Source organism: Liolophura sinensis, chromosome 9 (genome assembly GCF_032854445.1).
Source record: "Liolophura sinensis isolate JHLJ2023 chromosome 9, CUHK_Ljap_v2, whole genome shotgun sequence".
Taxonomy (NCBI): Eukaryota; Metazoa; Mollusca; class Polyplacophora; order Chitonida; family Chitonidae; genus Liolophura; species Liolophura sinensis.
Window position 1 is genome coordinate 34,788,965 of NC_088303.1, and position 21,017 is coordinate 34,809,981.

The following is a 21,017-nucleotide window of genomic DNA, read 5'->3' on the forward strand; positions in this document are numbered from 1 at the left end:
CTTAGATATTCAACCACCAACCCAGTATGTAACTCGAGTAAAATTCCAGTAGTACAAGTAAGCAATAAAATAATAATGTACCATACCGTCCTTAAATATAAAATAATCTTGTTAAATCTAAAATAACATGCCTTGAGTACCCTATATATGTCATTAAGCAAGCAAATATATATATATATATATATATATATATATATATATATATATATATATATATATATATATATATATATATATATATATATATGTACGCGGATGGGGAGATCAGAGAATTCTTTTTTCTCCCCTAAGTTTGACATTTCAGGCTGTAATGTTGTAGACACCACTGGTGCCACTGCACTCGCCTACTAGTGCTCTTTGGCTCCCATCACCATACATGCAGGCAATGCTCTTCCAGCGATCCCTCATTAACTCGCCGCGTTCAAGTCAGTCGACGCACAGTGTCAGCGCTGGTTAGTGGGGATTTTATCCAGCGACTCCCGAATTTGTGCTCAGAGCGACACGAAGCGCTGAGATCATTAACTACGATATACCTCATAGCGCGTCAGTGCGGGGTTTAAAGCCTGCTCAAAACACAGACCCAATTTCGGAATCCCACGGAAACGGACAAGTGGGAATTAGAGCAGAAAGGGTTTGTCTCAAAATATTACTCGTTGCAAATACGATCCGAGTCTCGTCGAATTACTTCATCTGCAAGAAACCGGATATTTTTTTTACGTCGCCTTCGTGTTTTATACGTGGAGAGGAGGGCACTATTTGCCAAGCCACACACACACACCCGGACTGTGACATCTAACTGCGTCTCTCTTCACTATGGCGATTATAAACGATAACATTAACGATATTTCCACTTTGAATTTTTGGCGAGCCTTGTCGGCGGAAATGCTTGGAACCTTGTTATTGGTGTTCCTGGCATGTGGTTCAGCGGTCAACTGGTCCGAGTCCAGCGAAATGCCGCCGCAAAGAATCGTCCAAATCTCTCTTACATTTGGGCTATCCGTGGCCACGATCGTTTGGGCCATTGCCCACGTCAGTGGCGGACACATCAATCCAGCGGTCACCATCGGTTTTTTGGTCACCCGCAAGATCACCATCGTACGAGGGGTTCTCTATATGATTGCCCAATCTATCGGGGCAATCGTGGGTGCAGCTATCCTGTACGGAGTAAGCCCGGAAGACCGGAGGTCAGCTCTGGGTGCAAACGGTCTGAATGAGATCACCCCTGCCCAGGGATTCGGTGTGGAGCTCATCATTACGTTCGTCTTGGTCTTCACCGTCTTCGCCACTGTGGATGGACAGCGCCATGATCTCAGAGGTTCTGGACCGCTAGCTATTGGATTATCCGTTGCAATCTGCCATCTTTTTGCCGTGAGTTACCACTTCTTTCATTCTATCGATCGATTCTGTCCAAATCTGGACCTGTTTCACAAAGCATTAGCTATTGTTATGCACGCATGTCTTGGTTATACTCTACCAGGCGCAAATCGCGAAATCGTTGTATAACGGACCTTGATTTGTTATGATCGTTGTCTAAATTTTCCACGTACAATCACCTTATGTTTCTCCTATTGCCATTGTGCTTCGTCTGTGACAATCTAACTGCATGTATAGATGGATAAGTGGACATTTTCGTTGGAAATAGGGCCTAATATACGCAGGTGCGCGTGTGGACTCGGTAGTTTATATTATGCGTGGGTATACAAAATCGCTCTAGATGAAGATGTGTTGTGCATGGCCGAGTGGTCGATAGTGTCCGAATGGTACACAGAAGGCTAGGCTTTAGTCATGCGGATCAAGCATAAGACTTCCAAACTAAAGCCTGGATACTTCCACCTTTTGAATGTCAGTATTAGGGTGTAGGCAAAATACTGGTCGGTCGGGTATCGGTCTACTGTGACTGGTGTCTTTGGCATGGTAGCCAAGTGAGACAGCACTATGAATATATGCTGGGACCAGTCTTGTACACGGAGACATAAGCATAGTATTATGATATAGTTGATGTCAAAAGTAGTACAGTACTGTGGGACCACGTGCTAACAGCTGTATGTGATAATTAAGAAATGATGCTAAGATGTAAATTAATACTCTCTGCATGTATTTCTAAAAAAAATATACATGTGCATCTATATGTTAATACATTATACCTCTGATACAACCCTGGGATGATATAACAGTCAAATGAGTTGAAATGAATTGCGTTGATAAATGTTTATTCACGCATATGGTTTTGTTTACGTTTAGCTGTCATGTGTCGTTAGGAAATTTATCACCATACAGAAATACGGGACATCTAGTATATATGTGACAACTGCGATACCATATCAAGAAAAGTACCTCCGTCTACTTGACATTTTTTCTTTGAAAAGCAATTATATTCCAAACATGGTTCTCACTCTTAGGCCTACTGTTTTAATACAACAGTGTTTTATTGAATCGCACAGAAGTACAAAACGGTGGTTTCTTTACTGGGCTATAAGCACTGCGGTAAAATTGTCATTGTATACGGGTAGAACCTTTTCATTTTATCATTTGTTGTATTCTAATTTATTCATCTTTAACAAACTGAAAAGTCCTCTTTGCATTTTACATGGATTTCGTAATGTATGCATTTGGCGAGTGTACATTAATGCCTTGACGTCACTGTCGCATTCGTGTATCATGTTATGTTTACACCCCGTGTTGCAGTACAGACATATTCACACCTGCCGAAGACGTGTTTACACTACCGTGGGAGTTACGTAAATATGCTAATCGTCTGTGTAAACTTTACAATTATCAGTAACCCTTGGAGTAATAGTAGTGTGGACAATTAGTAACAGAAAGTGACGAAGGCTCCACCCTTAAGCACACATGGAAATGTTAGCAACTCTAATGCTATAACATAAACTTCCGCGCACAGTATCTCCGTCTTAATGAGATCTGGGTATCGTTGTATAGATATGACACTCTTTGAAGCGATTGCTGCACAGGGTGCCCATGGACAGTCACATGCTGGCTCCAGCAAATGCCAGAAAAATTCGACTCAATATATGGCCAATCTGTTTCACACGCATGTTTAACTTGATTGTGCCGAAGAAAAATTTAGCAAAAAAGTCACTCACTCTTTCATGTAAATGTATAATCATGGTTTTAGTTTTTGGTTTAAAATGGCCGTGAATTTTTAATGTGGTCAAGCCACTAGGGAATTATGTTGAAAGCAGTGTTTAATTAACGGAAGGGAAATAATGCAGTAAATTTACCGTCGTTCACTTAAAGTTTCTCTGGGTGTTTACCGAAGATTAACGGAATTCCGCGACCTTCTCCGATATGACAAAGATGCAGGCATTGAAACTTACTCGAGCACTGTCTCCTGTAGCTGAGATATTCCAAGCATTCGCATTCCCATTCCTAAGTTCGGCATATTGTAGTTTTCCGAATGACACTTCAGGGATGGCATTTTCTGTCTGCAAACTTTGAGGAAATTGTTTTGCTCTTACATTCCTCTCACTGATAAAATACGTGCTCAACTTTCTGTAAATGATGTACACGTGCCCAACTTTCGTGGCCAAGGGTTCAGAAAAGTTTTATATATCTTAATAAAAACATGTCTGACTTTAATACACGTGCAATTTTAAATCCCCATACCCTTTTCAATGGGTAAAATAATCTGTGTGAAGCAAATCGGTCCAATTAAGTCGTGTACTCTTTTAATTTTTTTCTGTAGTACGCCAGTGTTTCTGTATAATTGTTCCCGTAAAGAACAACCATTGTTCACAATCAGTGTATACTCACAACACATGAATGATGGAACTCTAGTGCCCAGTACTATAGTCCTGTATAGCTTTCCTAAGCGTCAAGAGTGAGTTTGTTTTGACAAAGAATCCCAGATCAACCAGGCTGAATACTTTTTTCCATTTCAGTTAGCATGAGGTGTAGGAAAAGTTTCAGAGCAACATGTAGTCTGTATATTCAGAACAGCCTCATATAGCCGGTCTTGCATTCAGCGCGCAATCTCAAGCTAAGTATTACAAAACACATCAAAACACTTCTCAGCTGCAAAAGAGACAGAGCAATATGGCATTATTTCATCCCTTTTTGTAAATCATTTTGCATCTGATTAATTGTAAAACCTTCTTTCAAAGCAACTTCTTTATTTCCAAACACACTTTTCCTCCTATCAAACATCCTGGCTATATCTACATACATGGATACTTACTCAAAGGCGGTGAGAGATTATTCAATTCTCTTTGAGAGAGACTTAATGCCAGCAAACAACCAACGCCCCTTAACATCACGATGACTCGTGAACGATTACGTCCTGTGTAGGCCATTACGACGCCCAATCTGGAAGCTTTTTACACCCACTACTTCCAAGTGCCATCGTAATCATACACTCTTCAAACTCACGATCACCCATGCGTGGGTTTACATGCGAGCTGAACGCTATGAACTCACTGGATGCAGATGGAGGTAGACTACAGCTCAATTCCAGTTACCATGGAAACAGATTTACCGCATTAAATGTAAAAAAAAAATCACCCTCAAAACTCAATTATATTCTAGTTGGTAGAGGTACTATGGACGTTTATATTAATTTCTTTCCGTAGATAAGCAATCCTATTTTGGTGCACAGTATATCACCATGCTAAATTTTCAGGAGTATTTTTCTGGAGAAATTTTGGTATAGGAGTTACACATGGGCCTATATCACCTAAAATGTGGTCTCTTAAAACTGAGATGTTATAACCTCAGTAGTGCTAAATCTAACATTTTGGAGGTGATGGAAGAGATACGGCATTTATAATGATAGGTTAGCGTTTTGGATTGTGTTAGATATTTAACACTGTGCAGAATCGTTAGAAAATGTTGTAACTGAACACTATGCTATGTGAAATTAATAGTTTTAGGTATTGTGTAATTCTTATTGTGTAAATGATACAAAACCTTGTAATCTGTAAAATTATGTTACAAGCTACAAACAATCATTATAATAGGTGTTAAAATGTTGACACAAACATTTTTTGAAGCATTTAATGTGTTACATCATTTTAACACTTAAAGTGTTGACACTTAACACTTAAATGTCTTTAAAGAGTCATGGCATCATGTAAACTCAGAAGCTTGTCTCATCTTTATTGGAATCAGTAATGACAGCTACAAAACCAGATTGTGTCCAGAGAGCGATTATTCCTAGCTATCCGATCTATTATATTAGCGGGGTATCTTGATCAGGGAATTCTCATGAATGGTTATGAGGGATAACTCTCTGCTGTGGTCATAATGGGGAACACTTCTGGTCTAAATATGTCGTTTCCAAGATGTGCAAAAACTCATCATTCTGTGCTCTTGGGCTGCAGTGTCTGTGAGCTACCCCTTTCTTTACAAGCACAGCTCTGTAGAAACAGTGACGTATTACAGAAAGCAACAAAAGAACGCAGGACTTGGACCGACTTGTTTAAGGAGGGTTTTGTTCATCATTGGGTTTAAATAGTTTAAATCTGGGAGAGGCCGAGTCGATATACTTGGCACATAATTCACATCGTGTATGTTTTATTTATTTATTTGATTTGGGTGTTTAGAGCCGTACCGGAGACCATTTAACCTAACTCACCCAAACAGCCATACGGTGTAAAGCCTGCCACTGACAAAGAAATGACACATGCGCTATTCAGTTCCTTCCAGTTGCTGAGGCACTGATTGAATAATGCAGCCAGAAAGTCATTATAGGATGGCGGTATTTTAAATTTCCGAACTGTTGTTTTTCACCTTGTTAAAACATATCATAATTCGCCTGTTTTGGAGAGAACTGAAAAATTCTTTCCAAAGGCCGATAGCCATCCTCTGAATGATAAAATACCAGCTGAAAAGCTGCAAAAATGAAGGTCATGTTATGCTAAATTCTTCACATGTTATACAGAGAAGTGCAAACTGCATGGTGGTGATGCGGGTTGGTATGGCACTGTACAATGCAAAAGTGTTGGTTAATACACTTACACAGCTTTCCTGTGTAAGAAGTAAGGAAAATCAACGTCTTACAACCATCAGGTTGGGCAGAGGAATTTGTCGGAGGTGGGTCTGGACACGTGACCTTGTTCTCAGTGGACATGTGTGGTCAGAACTAAGACGAACCAGCCAACCAGTCAATGTCGTCGGTGTATCATGTATAACCGTCAGGAAGTACATACGCACCTAGTGTAGAGCTCAGCATCGTTACGATGAAAGGACAGAACACATCTGCAGATGGAGTGAAGGCTATGCTCACATTTGCTTTACCAATGTCTCACTAATTGACTTATATATAGAGTGAAGTCGCTTGGAGCATTTGGCCTATGCTTTACTTAATTGGTAATCAGTAAGTTGTGATGTAAATGGAAATTACCACTCAATTTTTCATCGTCGACATTACGACATCATGGTGAAGCCCTACTGTGACTTAACGTCATCGCTTTACGGCACGGGAGACAAATCAGTGCATTGTAAGACGGTGGGTATATACAATAATGAGATACACATGCAAATTTCTTAGCCCATAATTAAAATTTCAAAACGTGAATTGGTGAATCGCTCTTCACGTGTAAATATAGAACGATTTACTGTTATTCAAGTTTTGTACGTTTTTCTTTGGTTTCCACCTGGGAGAAAGGGTTTTCGCCTGAGTGGAAACATTTTCTCCAGATGAAAGGGTCAAAAGCTCGTGAAAATGAGCGTTGATCAAATATGTTTTCTGATATCAGATGTATTTTCATTGGCATGCGCACATGCTGTTTGGGTAACACGCCCAATTAGTATATAGTGTGGTTAAAATATTGTTCTCCGCCGTCTTAATGAGTTCGGAGGCGCGAAAAGCTTTTTGGTATAACATGAATTCCACTTAATTCGGTGGAAAGGTTTTCACTCAGATGATAAGAGTTACAAAACTTTAAACATACAAATTTCATACATGGGCCACCGTAAAATATTGTACTGAGAGTTGTATAACGGCGATAATAGATACTTTTCATCACTTCCGAACATGCGACATTGCTGGGGGAGACATCTACCAAGATTCGTGTCACATGTTATTAGTTGCCATAAAGCAGCACCATAAATCGCTCAGTCTGTCTTTCGGTAAGTCATACTTCTGAAATCCGTGTCTTTTAACATTTAAAGGGTCATCACTTACGTAGAGATCGGAGTACAAGACGGCCCCTGGCGGGATGTTGGAGCTATATCAAGTCTTTTTAGGACAAGATCAGTTTTGTACACTTACTGTTATAACACAATGTTTTTTTCCATGACGCCCGATGTACTGTAAACTAGCTGTTCTGTTGTTGGCTTTTCTATGGATTCCAAAGACCGCTGCAAAAAGTGGGAACGGAAGCCGCTATGAGAGAAATGACATGCGGTACGTTTAACTGGTGGATTATTTCGTTTAATGTGTTTGGGACTGGTAATGTAAGTCTGTCACTACAGTTCTCTTATTCAAGTGGTACTAGTACATGTAAACCTCTGAGACGCTCCAGTAGTCCACGTCGTCCACGCACTGATTTCTCGTTTTGAAAATTGGTCTTGCAATTACTGACCTCAATGTTCATTAAGGAGTGACAACTGGTATACGTTTGTCTAACACACCGCCTAGATTTGACACCTTGAAGGTTACACATTCGAAATTCAGGCAGTTGAGAGTTGGCTCCGAGCTGAAGAGTGAAGGGGCAATGATTTGGTGATACTGTCACACAGACATTGTAGGTTGTTGATGCACTATATATTTCTGCACTGTTAGATTGCACCGAGTTAAAATAGATGAGAATTTCATCTGGTTTTGCTGGTGTTACTTCCTACACACCCACCCCACCCCACCCCATCCCCAGAGTTACCAAGGTAACAAAATGCTATCACTTCACATCCAGTAACCACAGCTTAAAAAAAACGGTGGTCATGCTTGGATGATATTGTAAAAGTGCAAGCTGCATGTTGTGATATGACATCGTACCACGTGAAAATTAGGGTATATATATTTTGGAGGTTGAAGTTAACAATTTCATTACATAAATTTTAAGGAAAATCAATGCGCTCGTGTAACCTACAGTAACCCATCCACGCCAAAACTGTATAGGCTCCTATGTGAAGTGGAAAAAACTTATACCGAGCTTACATTAATTAAGTTGGTTAGTGCTCTTGACACAGAGGAATATAAATATCTGGTTACCAAAAAAAAAAAAACAAAAAAAAAAACACACACACACACACTTTTACGAAGAACATGAGCATATATGTCCTCCATCTGTTACATGCAGAGGTGTACTACAGGGATACCTTGGGTATGCGTGGGAGTCATTACACACACCATAGGGAGTCAGGAGAAATATATGGAGAGTCACATTCGTGATCTCCGCAGCAAACTTCCGGTACTGAATGATGAATCACACAGTTTTGATAAATCATTTCCTTAATATCTTCAAATTGGTGTTATTGATCGATTGATTGATTTATTTGATTGTGGCTTAAAGCCATACTCAAGAGTTTTTAATCTATACTGTGGGAATGAGTTTCATGGGTGGAGGAAATCAGAGTGTGCGGCCAAGGTGGCCGACTTTTAAAAAAAAATCCTCTCTTTCCTAAAGGAATAGCCTTTCAAAAAGAGAGCTGTGACAATGCCGACATTTAATGGAATGAAATGTCAGAACTGTCCAGTAAAATGACAGATGAACTTATACTTTGTCACCGTATGGGCTTAAATATCTCCGTGGTTAAATTATAATAGTAAACGATTTCAGCAGAAAAGGTCGACGGTCAGAATTCAGAATTGCCTTATCAGCCCTATAGCCCATGGTTTGTAGGCAAACATGGCATTGGCGGTATTTGACATAGAAAAATGTCACCTTCGGGGTTAAACACAGCCCATTTATCAGTCATCCACTGAAGCAATAGATGGGGAATGGAGCAAATTGTTTGGGAGAGTCGATGTACCCTTGTCAACAGCCTAATACATGTATGATACGTGAGATTCGGGAGGTCGCGACTTCTATTACACGTCAAAAAGGACGGCAAGAGCACACGTAAATTAAAGCCAAGCGGGCACGGCGTGATAACTGCAGAGTGTCACTGACTTGCATCATAATGCGCGCGAAGCGCAGCGTTCGCGTAACTAAACAATAGCCTCTACCATGACTGTATCCAGTCCCTCTGTTTTGTCAAAGATGGTCTCTAGTCGTAAACAACCAGTGATATCCGGATACTTGACATTTATACGTCAGTCAAGATTTTATTTTGTCAGTTCAAGACAATGTGTAACTTGCTGCATTTTCACACCTTCTTCCACGACAGCTCGAGCGGTAAGGGGCTTGGCGTAATCCCATAACAGTGTGATTTATACGCTTTATTCACTACGGAATCCTTTCAGTGAAATTCAATTGCAAAAATTAGACAGTTATTATCTAGTAAATTTTAACCACTATCATTATTTTATTATGTTTTGAACAAAGTATCTAAAAGAGACTTGGGTCACAAGTTTATATTTTGAAAAGAATACAAGGGTTTATGTTTGGTCTGAGTAAACAAACTACTTACTTACGCTTCTTACTCCCTACACTGTGTCAAATTATGGCCTCCTTATATTGTACCACTTTCGGGTGAAACCAAAGGCTTTAAAAAGGTATTTGCTGCTGTCTAGCTTGGCACTCAGTCTTAGAGGTTAGAGCAAGGAAATATGATTGGTTGACCCAGCGTATAAGTGCAATGTGACTTTGGTAGGGTGTCATGTTTGGTGTCTTCGGTATGATACTTCATTGCCTGCTGCACATTGGCGGCATGGACTAGCCCTGCCACAAGAAGACACAATTTATGTACACATCCTTAATGACTCCTTGCCATCACACGACTGAAGAATTAAGAGCGATGTTAAACCCCAAGAATGCATACGTTATGTCACTTCACAAACAGCAGTCACGTGATACACGCCTAAAACTGACATTGGTATAGGCGTGAACAGTGTCTACATTTTCATTTACTGTAAAAGACCTCAAATTTAGTCCATTAAAGTTCATATTTTGGAAGAAATTATGTCACAAAATATTACTTTTGTTCGAGTCTCAAGACAGTGTGATATTTGGCAAATAGCCGTAAGTAACTAGTGAAATACGGCCTCATGTCCATTTGCCTGAGTCACTTATGTTAACTGTTCATGAAAATTCCTAGCCTTTCAGCAGAAATCTGGTCAATCCAGGATTGTAATATAACAGACTTCAGCGTGGAGAGTAAAACCAGAGCAGCGACGACAGTATGGTCACACCTAAATCAGTAGCATTCAATCATTATTCATAAGAGACTAATCTAAGGTAGTAACAGAAAAACGTAAGTAAAACGTGCTGAGCATCTGGAAAGTCTCTTCTTCCATTATTTTATCCGTTTATGGTTTTAAACTGAATGCTACAGGCTATATCAGTCAATCACCGATGTGATTTCTCTTCACAGATCAGCTACACGGGGACGGGAATGAACTGTGCACGAAGCCTGGGACCTGCTGTGATCACTGGGAAGTGGGATGATCACTGGGTAAGTCATGACATAGATCAAATGGATGATTGAATGATCAGGATTGGACGTAACACTGGCAGTATTTCGGTCATGTCTCGTGGACAGCTTCTTAGACTCAGGAAACTGTTGTCTTATCACGTGCATGGGAACGATGACAAATGAGTTAAAATTCAAAAAGCACAAAAAATATAAGTCTTTCAAAATATTCAAACAACTGAAACAAAAAGTCAAGTGTGCCGCTGAACAGATTTGGGACAAGGCACCCAGTTGGCAAAGGGTTAGGGTCCTATTCTCTTCAAACCGGAGACCCCAGGGGGAGAACAGCAGGAACGCAATTAAAAACCTAAAAGTGACTGTCGAAAATTTTTTATCCTAACAAAAATGCACTTGAAATACTGGATTCTATGGTGGCCTTTCTTCACCACTGTGTCATTAGTGGCGCCACATCATATATATGAATGTATTCGTAGAATGAACCTTGAACAAGTTCAAGCAAGAAGTATGGATATGACACCATTGATACCCACGTGGTCCCGTCAGACTACCATAAATAAATGCAATGTTGTATAACTATCTTATATTATAAAACCATCAATATTATAAAATTATAAAAACAAATCGAGTTTTCATCTGACATATACGTCCGTTTGGTATATGACACTATACATAAACTATAAGATTTATACTGTGTTCCATTTATTTTCCTCAGGTGTACTGGGTTGGACCTTTAGTGGGAGGAACCCTCGCTGCTCTACTGTACGAGTTCGTCTACTCGGCAAAGTCCGTGTCACGCTACGATAAGAGACGCAAAGTAACGGATACTGAGGATTCCGAAATGAAAACAACCGAAGTTGCCCAAGCCTGAAATCAATTCATAAACTTCATGAAAATATTTTTGGCTGTTCTATAATCATATTTCCCACAGCGCATACGTCGATCCAAATCAAAAGTGTCTTTCCGCGGATCTACATTTATCAATACGATTGCTTTATATTTCCATTGCAATCAACGTTATACATACTACAGATTAAAGGGAATGCATATAAATGAAGGACTTGTAGAAACACAGAATGCGTTTCTCCTTTCAGACGTAGCTTTCTGCTACATGCAGTATGACCTTTTCGTTGCTCAAGATTTCTGTACAAAATTTGCTGGTTGTGGAGAAGAGGTAAAGCGACCATATAGAGCTGCGCATGCGCTATGAGGGGTATGATTAACAATGTAACTTTTTTTTTTACAGCAAATGATATTATCTAAGTGATTATATTACACATTAGCTAAGTAGACATTTGACTCGTACGTTGCATGCCATCAGCATTTCTGCATATGGAATTATTTAAACAATACCTTTCTCGACGCTATCACGGCATTTTCTCTTTTTATAATTGTGGTCGATATTAAATCTACTTAATCAGATTGGCTGACAAAAACATTGAGCGCCACATTGAAAGGTTCTCCAACTGGGGATTACGTTACGAACGTCTTACGTCATTGCTGATTACGTCATGCATTTATCTACGCAGTGTACAATTTCAGATTTTTTTGTTCTTGTTTTAAAATGACTCGGTACAATTGCTATTAATACATTAACATAAAGCACCCAATAACAAAGGGATCGTTTTAAACGACAATTTCAAAGTTCCTGCTTCAGTTAAAGAAGCTAATGGTGTTTTTTCTGCACCGATATATACCACGAGACCACGTGTAGCACTGGGAGCGGCCTGCTTATACCAGCAGTACAGTTAAGATAGCGGAGATTTTCCATTAGTTCAGTCGGGAGATTTTACTGTATTTTACATCAGGAGATCCGACTACAAATCCCGATCAGATGTTTCAACTATAACGCTCGGGTTGACGCCATCATAAGGACGATTTTAGCTAATCGTACCAACAAAGATCATGGGAATATGCAAGAAAAAAGGCCATTTTCACACTCTGAATATTTTACTCGTAGTCCACGCGTCTAAATCTGAACACAGAATATGAGTTGGCATGGATTTATTTGAGTTTGAATCTTCTAGTCTGATCCTTAGTGTGCGTCGTCACTTAGTGTGCCTCTGTGTAATTGTTTTGGTAGGTGCGTCCTTGTAAACTAAATGTTAAAACGTATAATGCTATTGGGACTTAATGTACATGTGTATTGGAAATACTGTTCTTCCTTCAACTTCTTGCAAGTTGTGAAACTCATGGATAAGGTAAAATACTCAAATGATCGATATTTTGTCTGATTATATCTCATGTTCATCGATGTTTGTACCTGTAGAAATAGAAATTGACTTGAATAAAAAATATAAATCTTTCATTTGTAGGCCTCAATGCTTAATTAACGTCATATGTATTTTTACCTGGGTTGGAACTCCACTGAGATTTGAAGTTTTGAGACTGATCCGAGACTTTTCTTCCGTTACTGTTCAATATCATAGGTAACGTTCTTCAAAGAAAGATATAAGGGATAAGTTCAAATCAATAACAATAATTTAAAACGCTGGAGATACTGGTCCTGGAACAGATTTCCTTTCATCAGGGTTTGTTCATGCAAGAATCGTCATATTTCAACCTTATATTCTGCAGAAAAGAAACATGACAAAGTTTTGTAGAAGAGACATTGGGATAACGGGGCTAGATTATCATGAAAATCTGCCCATTTATCTTTTATTAATTTATTTTATTCATGTTTCACTTCGTACTCGAGATAATTTCACATATATATGACGACAGTCAGGTTAGGGAACATGACAGAACTCGTAGGAAACTACCAGGAACCTGACAAACCCAATGTCACAGCTAATTTAAGTCAAGCCGTCTTCCAAGAGAATTCCGGTCGCTCAAGCAAAATGGAGGCTCAAAAACACTATTCATAGCCACTGTCATGACTTCGAACAGTTATAGAGAGATTGGAACGTTCACCCATGGCGGTGGTTGAGCTAGGACTTTATGTCAATGGAGAAACTACCAAGACTTGACAATACGATTGTGCGAAATTACAGATTATCCTCCGCTTGCCAAAATCCGGCGTTAATTTCCGATGAGATCAAACAATTTTCTGTCCGCCATTCCCGGCTCCAAACAAAAGGATATCACTGTTTTAATAGATTATATCACCAAATCACAGTAAGATCATAGCATAAAAGGAAAGTGATTCCGATTGGTTATAGTGCACGCCTGCATAAATCACGAATTACTATACAGTATACGTCTGCATAAATCACGGAATTGCTATATAGTGTACGTCTGCATAAATCACGGAACTACTATACAGCGTACGTCTGCATAAATCACGGAATTACTTACAGCGTACGTCTGCACTAACCCCGGAATTACTTACGGCGCAAGTCTGCGTAAATCAAGGAATTACTTACGGTGTACGTCTGCGTAAATCACGGAATTACTTACAGTGCACTTCTGAATAAATCACGGAATTGCTTACAGTGCACTTTTGCATTAATCACGGAATTACTTACGGTGTACGTCTGCATAAATCACGGAATTATTATACACTGTACGTCTGCATAAATCACGGAATCACTTGTAGACGGTGAAAAATAATGAGTCACAATTCAGCAAAACTGGACTCTGACATATGGCTTGAATAACAAGACTACAAAGTTCTGTCGCAACCCTTGACCTTTCGGACAACCAATTCAAACCCGTGAATCCATTTTTTTTTTTATTTTATTTTTATTTTATTTTTTTGCTTCTACTGTTAGATGATACAAACAGTTCCAAAATCCTGTGACTGAGGACATTCTTCGCTTATACCATGATGCGGATTGTGCATAGTTCCGTGCTAGGTTAGTATCGTGTGAATGCTTACGGTGGCAGACAGTGGTCAGTACCACAAGGCCTTGCCTCCCTGGGGAGACTATATGACTTATTATGCCTCTAGAGACAAGGAGCTAACAAACACATCCCGTCATACAGCCACAATTACATGAAGTGTTGCTGTGACCAGAGGCCTGTTGTACACATACATATACATGGGCGGTATGTCCGATAAGCACAGGCCAGACGTGTGTAGCACGCTATGGGACGCCGCCATATAACAGCCGTGTTGTGTGTATGCATGGTTGAAGTCTGTCACGATATATGTTATAGTTATATTGCCGCTGTACGCAGTCCATTTCCATAAATGGGTGACGGAAACCATTCAGATAATGCAATAACACAATAAAGGTTATAGTATGGATAGACTAATGAATTGGCGATGAGACAGGCTATCAGCAATAAATGAATAACAAAAAGTTACGTAAAGCAGAATAAATACGTCGGGGCATCTGTGATTAACAGTTTTATTCTGATTTCGGACAAATTCGATTTTCTGAGTATAGACAAACATTGTGATACGAATCACTATAATATGACATAATGCGAAAGATTTGTATTTTGACACTATAGTCTATTTCTTTTAGTGGGTTGCCGAAATTCAGCCGTCTGTAAACTCAGCCATTGCTTTTGGTTAATGACAGAGCACAAGCTCTTCACATCGATATGTTGAAAATTCATATCCTTGCCGAGAAAATGAAGTAAGAACACTTTTTCTAATTCATAATGTTAAACGACATAAGCACAGTTTCGACAATAAGAACTCATTGCCTCGGGTGACGTCATAATTATTAAAAAACAAGTGGCATGCTTGGGAAAGGGCGGAGTCCGGTATCTTTTGATGGAAACTGACAACAGTTACCTAAGCTCCTATCAACTTCACTCTAAACCCTGTTTCTGACACTGTCATATTTGAAATTATTTACAGAATTTGGTGTAATATAACCTTAATAGATGAATCAGTTTTGGGGTTTCATGTCAGGAAATTTTACTGGAGACAGTGTGTCCTAACCGCATGTTGGAGCACCTGTTGTAAAACAAATTTCTCTCCACGCCCAACGACAAGCATACCAATGAGTTCTTGGTGTCGAAACAAACTTCATGGAATTTAACATTATAAATTAGAAAAAGCGTTCTAACTTCATTTTCTTTGCAAGAATATGAACCTCCGATATTGATATGTAGAGCTTGTCTACTACCTCTGTGCTTGGCCAAGTTTGACTACATTCGTGGATAGAGATTGGGTTTTAAGTATGAAGATTTATTGTCCACTTGTGGTTGATCAGTGACGGCAGGTATTGGTGAAATAGTTTTTATCTCGTAGGAAATGCGAGTGTCAGTAATCGGCAGCCTGTGTCCTATAAGTTATGTGATTAATAATGAAGCGAAATCTCCGCTCGCTTCATGTCCATGTCCATGTAATATATATCATGTGACCATGGACGTGTAGCTACGAGATTTCAAACTTTCAAAGCTACTACCAGCAGTAGCAGGGGGAGATTTCCCTTGAGCTAAGTTTTTATTGCTGCATTTCGAATCAGCAAATACTAGTTCAAATTCCAATGTGATCAACAAAGTCAATACTTTCAATGAAGCAATGATGATTTCGCCAATAACACCAAACAGGGCAGCGTATACAAGTAAAGAAAGTAGAAGTGAAACACCAGGAAAGGACGAGATACGCCCCCCCTTCGTGTATATGAAGTTTGCTTCGGATTAAAGCAGTAAGCGGAAAAAAGACACTCATCATTGACCAACTGAATCGGAAGTCACTGTATAATGTGCAGGACACTTACCATAGGAATAAACTAACATTTATGAGAAAGAGTGAATTATAAATGACTTCATACGCTACCACGACAGCATTTCAGCTATATTTATCTGATTAATACTTGGTTCGTGTTAGTGTCGGGGCCCGAGACAATAACTCACTGATAGTGTCACATACATGGGAGGTTTTCTTTTTTTTTTTTTGGCGGATCTGCTTAAAAAGAAAGAAAAACTCCGACAGCAAAAGTGGGAAAACTAAAAGACGCACACTTCAACGAAAAAAGAAAACCACTATTTCCCTTTTACGGCTCCGTAGATACTTGTACAAGCAGATCAAAAACTCTAGGAAAACATTTCCATCAAGTCTTTGTTGCATCCAATCTGGAAAAAGTACAGCCATCCTCATGTAAGAGATCATGGTTTTGTTTTCTGTGTACATTTTTCTTTTGGAAGGGGTTGAAGGACTATATGGTTTTAATCAGATAGATCTGCTACATGATAGACCCTCAATCTGTCTGCGAAATTACCCTCAGCACGACAGATGTGATGCCGCCGGCGGCTTGATCTTCGTGCCACTTAGCGGCAGATATAGGCCCCAATCTGCTAGATGTCCACACTCAATTACTACATTGGTTATTCAGACATTGCTGCTAAATAACGGACACAGTTACACGGATAGCCTGCATATACTCTTTGGCATTTCGCTGATTTTTTTTTTACTTTTTCACTATAGAGCTGAAATAATGGCGATATATACAGCTCTTATATTTAGCAGTTTCACATATCCCATTGTTATAACTGGGCGCACAATGACCTTCACAATATAAAGGTCAGTCGTCAAAATTATTGCACCAGACACTAGGATCGTAACTGCAAACCAAGATATATAAATCATATTTTTTTTTGCACGTCTCTACACATTATGTCATTTCCCATATTTTAACACTCTCATAGAGAGAGTTACTTTCATCATACGCTTCAATTTTGTACAAGAGCTATGTTTATGTCAAAAATTGCAGCCAGCACTATTAAGGAACCCCGAAAATGTACTGATGGTTTCCCTCTTGCATAGCATAGGTGTGGAACATGCATGTTTAAAAAATGTTCTCACCAATGTGGTCGCTGTGAGTTCAAGTCCTCTGTGTTCGTACCTTGGAAAATCTGTCAGCAACCTACGGTTTTCTCATGGCTCTGCACAGTTTCATCTCACTATAATGCTTGCCGCCGTCGTATAAGTGAAATACTCTGGAGTACGGCGTAAAACACTAATTAAATAGATAAATAAAAAAGGTGTTACATTTATGAGCTGTTTTTTCGGGTGTTCAAGTTGATGACTCGCAAATCAGATAATGGGCACTGGTTGTTGTATACAAGGTGGATTCGGAGCGATTTTGGTGAAGAATCCGGGAAACAGGAGCGAAGGCTGAATCGAACTTTTGAACTAAATTGGCAACATTGTATACCTTCCAATTCCCTACACCAAAATCAAACTATGAAATAACCTTGATCAATGAGGTCAACGATTCGAATCCAACTCTCGCTATTTTTTCATATATACTCGCTTTTCACTACCTATAAACCTGACCGTCGTCATACATAAACTCAGATATTGGTGGTAGGCAAGTGACTGCGAACTTCATGCAATGCCAAACAAGAGAAGATCATCGACCAGATATTGTCTCCAAGGTCCAGAAAACAATGAAAGCTGGGGAATCTTGAAAATTCTCCATACGGGAATGGGAAGGAACCCAATTAAGTCTCGGGAAATCTATCGATTTAGAGGCAACCTTTACTACTCCGCACAGCTTGTTCAAAATGTAGAGCCCAATAATTCTGATTTACGAGACATGTGCGTGTATATATGCAGTTTTATAAGCAGCTCATATTTGGTATGAGAATATATGCCATATAAATGGCTTTTTCCTTACTGTCTCACTTGACTCTCAATATAACGGGTTGTTCCAGGAGTACCGATCCAGCAAAGACGTATTTCAAATCTGCTTTATTTATTTTTTATGTGATTGGTGTTACGTCGTACTCAAGAATATTTCACGTATACTACGATGGCAAGTATTATGGTGGGAGGAAACCGGGCATAGCCTGGGGGATACCCATGACAATCTGCAGGTTGCTGCGTGACCTTCCCACATACTGGCGGAGAGGAAGCCAGCATGAGCTGGACCTGAACTCACAGCGGGCGCATTGGTCAGAGGCTTCAGGGTATTGTGCTGTGCAGGCACGCTAACCACCTCGGCCACGGAGGCCAGCCAAATGTGATTTAAGCCATTTTTTTTGCCCATATGAGTTAAATTGAGAACACCCAGCAAGTATTATGTTTTGACGAATATATCAGATTTAACCCCTGGGACCACAGGAAACCCAGGTTTACTTATTGCCTTAATTAAAAATCGCTTTTGAGATCGGTCCCAGGTGCTGATCGGTCCTTAGTTGTTATGCCGCTATATATGTTTCAGTGAGGCAGCGCTATAAATCGATACTAAAACCATTCTATTACAAGCAGCTGCATAAATCTCAAGCGAAACAAACTACATAAAAGCTTTGAAGTTGTCAAACTGGCCAGTATATAGCACGCCAAATAACGTCAATAAAGACGTTGTCTATTTTCAGGACCAGGTTTTAGGAAAAGAAAGTTTCCGAAAGTTTGGAAATCAAAATGTCCTTTGTCCTTACCAGTGCTATACCATGGTCATATCTAGATATAACTGAAGCTTTTAATCCCACACGTTAAAGGTGACATTAGGAATGTACATATAGATCTTTTATAAAATACAACTTAAAATGATGCATTTTTGGATGCTTTCAAGTCTGAATGAAAGAAATTGGAATGTTAATGTTTTTACTGGAAACATTTATTGGAAAAATTTCCTTGTTAATTATAATACAGCTTGATTATTATAAGCTCCCAACAGTTTCAGAGCCTAAACCTTTTCCGGAACTAAAATAGCTCTAGCTATATTGCCGTGTGTAACATTTAAGCCAGCGCTCGCCTATATATAATGGCCTGGTCGAGTAGTCTCCCCTGTTTCCCACTTCAAACTCCCACCTGACAGTCTTGCGTAAAATAACAGACCTTTGAGTAAAATAACCTCCCAAATAGCGTGATTTACAGGTGAACTGATTATATAAACCTAACAAAAAACTAGACCAGTTATAAACTACGTGAGGACATTTGGGTACAATCCAGCATGAAATCCGTTGAAACCGGTACCATGATCCTTCTCCACAAAATACGGTTAAACGTGTGTTTGTTCTAAATAATACATGAGGTATATATAATATGTGTCTCCCTCTTTTATCTTCTAGCATTGCCTTCCTTTTGTTTGAACATTGGTTTATTCGTTTATTCATGTTCAGGGCCAACAGACTGAAAGCCCAGTTAGAGGTAAGATAACAAAGATAACAGTGTTAGATTAGAAAATAGGTACACACCTGGAGAAGTAAACAGGTCGTATTAAAACATTTCAGTTAGATTGATATCGTATCTTAATTAAATGTATACTTTAAGATCAGCGGAATCTATTAATATGCTGAAGGCATGCCTTTGAACTAATCAAAAGACAAGAGCATGATACAAATAAATACATCACTAAAATCTTTACACAAAATCTTAACTGGTTTTTAAAAGAAAATATTCATTGGGTGAGTAGAATAAAAGTTTTTAAATAAAGACACACAGTTCGAGTAGAGAACGGGGAGATTAGAAAAGCCTTACGTACATTTTTTCTTGATTTTGGAAGGCGCATTGTGTCGGTGTGTCGGAGAACACCCGATAGGACATTAAGGGTAAACTGATTGACAAGATATGGAACATCAATAATTGAGTGAACATATTTGCATAATAAGATGTGATATATAGACAATTTGTCTTCAACAAACCACATGTGAGTCAACGGCCTTATTAGGCGTTCATAAAGTATAGTACAAGATATTGCTAACATAAGTTTTGAATCACATATATTTCACGATTTTAGCTCTGTATACATTCTCTTGGTGGGAAATTTATTCCGTTGACAAAATGCACGGTGTGTGATTCTCACAGTTGGCGTAGTATTCCTAAGATACGTGCAACTTGAGCCCTAGCAGATATAATCGACCATGGAGAATGGTTAATGTTAACAGGCCTGGGGCTAAACAGGAACAAAAGGAAAAGAACGATAAAGGGGAGATAACTATAAGCATGGACTTGTATTTTTACAGACGGCAGAGGACGAAAGTATATATGTTGTTTCCAACATGAAAAAAATGATAAAAGCGGTACCTTGATTCAAGCTTGCGACTTCAAAAGTTACTGATAACTATGGATTACAAATGTCTGAATTTTCAATAAGATTTTTTTCATAAAATTAAAAACTTCAGTCATTGCGATGACCCTAGATGAAAGCCAAACAGCATAAACGGGCTTTCTGTGATAGTATTCATTTGTGATAAAAACGATACTTTGATTTGAACTCGCAACTTCATAAGTCAGTGATAAGAGCACGGGTGCAAATTTCTAAATTTTTAATAAGACTTTTTTTCTCCTTTTCAGTTATCATAAAATAAAACACTTAAGTCAATGTAAGGCTCAAAGTGGCAAAAACGGCTTTCTGTAATCGTATTTATTGATTTGACTACATTGTTTAGTCTTGTTGTTTCAGCACTGAAATATAAACACAGGCATAAATAAAAAAAGTATTTAGCGCCTCACATAGGACTAAACTTAAGTGATCTGTCCGTTCTAGCGGCCAGGCTAATGGGAGTGCGAAACCACCTGGTCGTGACGAACCTCTGGAACGAAAAGAGCATGAACCACATTGGCCATGGCCTAGGAAACTTTGGAAAAAAGACAATAGTGAACAGAATACAAGAACAAAATATAACTGAAATCACAGATTGAAAGTCTATCAAGTATTCAACTGTAGGTCCAATAA

At 39.1% G+C, this 21,017-nt stretch overlaps 1 protein-coding gene across 1 annotated transcript; it reads left to right on the plus strand.

Moving 5' to 3' along the window:
• Positions 1-496: 496 nt before the first annotated feature.
• On the plus strand, positions 497-12,794 carry LOC135475186 (aquaporin-5-like). The gene is made up of 3 exons (XM_064754977.1): positions 497-1,368; positions 10,432-10,512; positions 11,204-12,794. Exons 1-3 carry the CDS (start codon positions 814-816, stop codon positions 11,357-11,359), a joined length of 792 nt encoding a protein of 263 aa, XP_064611047.1. The 5' UTR covers positions 497-813; the 3' UTR covers positions 11,360-12,794.
• Positions 12,795-21,017: the final 8,223 nt, after the last annotated feature.